General features: G+C 45.9%; 1 protein-coding gene across 1 annotated transcript in view; it reads right to left on the bottom strand.

Moving 5' to 3' along the window:
* The window catches only part of Timmdc1 (translocase of inner mitochondrial membrane domain containing 1), a 28,878-nt gene extending 27,617 nt beyond the window's left edge, over nt 1-1,261 (bottom strand). Inside the window, exon 1 of the mRNA XM_028788179.1 lies at nt 972-1,261. Coding sequence (XP_028644012.1) covers nt 972-1,165 — 194 coding nt within the window. The 5' untranslated portion in view covers nt 1,166-1,261. The remainder of the gene's footprint in view (nt 1-971) is intronic.
* Between the last annotated feature and the right edge of the window lie 2,617 nt (nt 1,262-3,878).

The following is a 3,878-nucleotide window of genomic DNA, read 5'->3' as shown; positions in this document are numbered from 1 at the left end:
CATAGTTTATTTTAGTATCTTCTACAAAGGGAGATAGAACTGGCCATGTGGCATCTGTGACAGATGAGGCCTTCATGCATGACCGACCCTCAGCTGGGCACAAGAGAGAGGCTGGGCCCAGAAGTCCAGGCTCTAATCACGGAATCTAGGAGGCTGAAAATGGATTGTTGCTTTGAGTTTCAGGCCAGGTTGGTCTACATGTACAGCAAAACTCTGTCTCAAAAGGGAGACTTGGGCTACTAGAGAGATGGCTTGGCAATTAAGATCCTGTATTCGTTTTGCAACGGAGGTAGTTCTCAGAACCCCTGTCAGCTGACTTGCAACTGCAGGTAACTCCAGATCCAGCTGTCAGCTGACTTGCAACTGCAGGTAACTCCAGACCCAGGGGAATCTTGACACCTCTGGCCGGAGGGCATCTGCACTCACGTGCCCATACCCAAATGCAGACCCATATATACACATAATTCTTAAAAATGGAGATGGGAACAAGGGGGCAGAGAGAACGGAAGGTGCGGAGAACACTTGTCACTATTGTTTTTCTTGTGCAAAATAATAGTAATAATAATAAATTGACAATTCTCTCTGTTCTTCTCGCTTTTGAAGTATACAGAGCCATTACTGGCCAAGAAAGATCAAAGTTTGGGACCAAATGAAATACGAAAAAAAAAAAAACCAACAACAACCCAGTATTAGTGTAGACTTCTAAACAAATATAGCTTCCAGTGATATTACATGACAATAATCGTATTAGTCCAATTTTTCTAATATGTAAAACTAGGGTATTGGTTTCACTAGAACGATACTGTTTTAAGAGTGTGACTGAATGAGTCTGACTCAAAAGGCTGCGTGTCAACCAGGCTGGATAGAAGGGCAGAGAGAACTTGCAGCTTCCCTGGGACCGCACGCTGGGGCTCGCACAGGCTGCGGGCGTCCCCCGAGAAACCCTCCCCACACACCCGAGGCATTTTTACTCTTTGGTAAACAGCTGACGGAGTCGGTCCCATCCGGATTCCGGGAAACCGGGGTCTGAGACATTTGAACGCAGTTCCTGATCCTCCACAAAACCTTGAGAATCCGCAGCCACGGCACCGGCAGCAAAGACTCGGGGAAAAGGACCCCAGGCTCCGCAAAGGAGGCTGCGGGGCGCGGGTGGCGGCGTCCCCATGGTGCCCTCCTACCCGCTGAGAGACAAACACCCAGGGGTCGGCGGGCACCGTGGGAGAGGGTGACCTGCACACCTCACCGGCGATTCGTCGGGGACACTGAACCTCACATCCGGTCCCCAGCCGCTCACTTCCGGGAGCTCTCGGAAACAAGAGATCGGAAGTCCCGCCCCTAGTCGCGCAAAAGTCGAGAGGCAGGACCGCGAAACTCCGGCTGAAAGCTCTTCCGGTAGCGCAGGGTTGGGGGTCAGTCGGGCCCCCGGACGTGAGTTGGCGGAGGTCTCGTCTAAGTGAGGTGCTTGCGCACCGGTTTTCTGGGCCTGCTCAGTTTGAAGTGCTCAGGGACTTAAGTGAGATGAGTCGTTTAAGATGCAGAAAGCCACACAGAAGGGGACAGCACTTTATTCAGTGCCAGCGCCGAGGGGAAAGAAACAGATAAAATGCTTTTAGGCCACGCCCATCCACCCTGGTGGGCCGTAGAAGCTTCTTGGGCGGAGTAGAGTCCACCGTTTTCCTAAACATTAGGGCGCACTCGGAAGGGTTCAAGATCTGAAAACTTTTTTTGAAATATTAGCTGTGGGCACTTTTCCCATAACGTGGATTCCACTACAAGTATCCGTATGCTTACTACTCTGAGGAGAGCAAAAGATCTAGAATTATCATGCAATAACTGACACTGTTATTTCACTTTCTGCTAATGTGCTTCGAAGTCTAGTTTCTATTGGACTGCCCTCTCACTGGATGAAGCGGCACATGCCTGTTAATTTCAGCTTTTCGGAAGTGGTGCAAGATCAAGACCTGATTTGGCCTTATTCTAGGCCACCAGCGGTACACAAGACCAGTTGAAAACTACACGTCATGGTTATATTCATCGCCTATATCAGGCATCTCACAAGTGCCTGTACTCCAGCTGGACTCCTGTACACACACATTAAAAAAAAAAACACCAAGACAAAACCAAAAACATGTCTACCAAGGTAAAATATTCCCAATCGATTTGTGTAACTTAGTAATTGGTCATTACCAATTATGTCTTTGCAGACACCTTCACCTACTTTTTCCTCTTCTAAAGTATACTTGATATACAGCTCAGTTGTGCTTTACAGTCACTTCCACGGTGTAACTAAATAAATGACTACAAACTTTCATAAGGATATATTAATAGTATTTAGGGAGTTGATTCTGGAACCTCTCTCTACAGATCAGGTTTGGAAAAGTGCCTTAAATAAACTTTCCATCAGCACTTACTGCATTGGTGTAATTGCCTATTTGCTGATCTGTCAAAAGGACTGAAGTTGCGTATTCATCTCTGTACTTATGAATCACCAGTCTATACCATGAAGTAGGTGTTATAAAACTATCTTTTTTGGGGGGAAGGAGGGTCCAAGATTATCTTTTCGGGGGTTAGGGGGGAAGGAGGGTCCAAGATAGGGTTTCTCTTGTGTACCCCTGTCATGTAATTAGCTCTGAAAAGCAGACAGGCCTCGATCTGTGATGTACCTACCTCAAGCAATTAAATGTTGGATGAAGAATTCAGATGCCAATTCCTGGCTCTAGTTTGGTATGTCTTTGGTCTGTTTTTCAGAGGTGAGTACTGGGATTAGGGTCCCAGGGCCTGAAAGCCCAAAAAAATGGATGTCTTGCCTGTCTAGCTTACCTGTAAGAAAAGCTGAGTGCATTTATTTGACATACTTGAGGTTCTGGGAATGATCCTCAGCACTTGAACTAGAGTCTTTCTAGAATCAGGGTAGTCTTGAATGAAGACAGGAAAAAGGTTGGATAAACACTGACAAAATCATTTACATATGGGGGCTGGAGAGATGGCTGAGCAGTTAAAAGCACTGGCTGCTCTTCTAGAGATTCTGAGTTAAATTCCCAGCAACCATATGGTGGCTCACAACCATCTGTAATGGGATCTGATTTCCCCTTCTGATGTGCATGAAGACAGGAGTGCTCATATACATAAAAATGCATGAAATAAAATATTAAAAATCATTACATATAGTCCAAATGTCCCCAAGATCCTGTACCCTGTAGACACAAACATGGTCTTAGTACCAGATAGATTTCCTGAGCTCTACAGCTTTTTCCTTTGGGCGCCTGGTGACTGATTTTGTTGTTTTAGGTGGTGCTGGGAAATGATCCTATGCCAGGCAAGTGTCCTGCCACTCAGCTACATCCTAGCCCTCAAGATTCAAAGTTGCCTTTGCTACCTAGTACCCAGAATTTCCCTAGGACCTCAGTCATGACCCACCTCACAGCTCTACCTTAACTCTCGCTAACTCTTAACTCTGTCAGCCTCCCACATTATCTAAGCTTACCTTCTTTTACCAGTAGAGAAACACGCTGCCTCTTCTGTACTCTGATCTTCAAGGGTCTCAAAGCAATTCTGTCAGTCAAAATGTTGTCATGAGGAGTAGTCAAAACACACTCCACCAAACATAGCTCTCTCATCCTCAGGACATGGACTTGCTAACAGGAGAACCATCAGTGAAGAATTTCAATCATCTCTGTCTGGAACCATCACTTCTCCCTCAGTGCAGCTGAGCTCGGCTCATCAAGCCCAACAGCTTTTTCCATGGTCAGTTTTCTCTTGGGTCAGCAGGTTCTCTTTCCCAGGTTCACCAAGTACAACTCTTACAAAACATATATTTGGTTATATTGAAAACAATAGTAACCTTTTCTATAGTAAATAAATTTTTGAGGAGCAAATGG

Source organism: Grammomys surdaster, unplaced genomic scaffold, assembly GCF_004785775.1.
Source record: "Grammomys surdaster isolate TR1022 unplaced genomic scaffold, NIH_TR_1.0 125704, whole genome shotgun sequence".
NCBI classification, from domain to species: Eukaryota; Metazoa; Chordata; class Mammalia; order Rodentia; family Muridae; genus Grammomys; species Grammomys surdaster.
The sequence above is the reverse complement of the archived record's forward strand: the minus strand, read 5'-3'. Positions and strand labels throughout refer to the sequence as shown.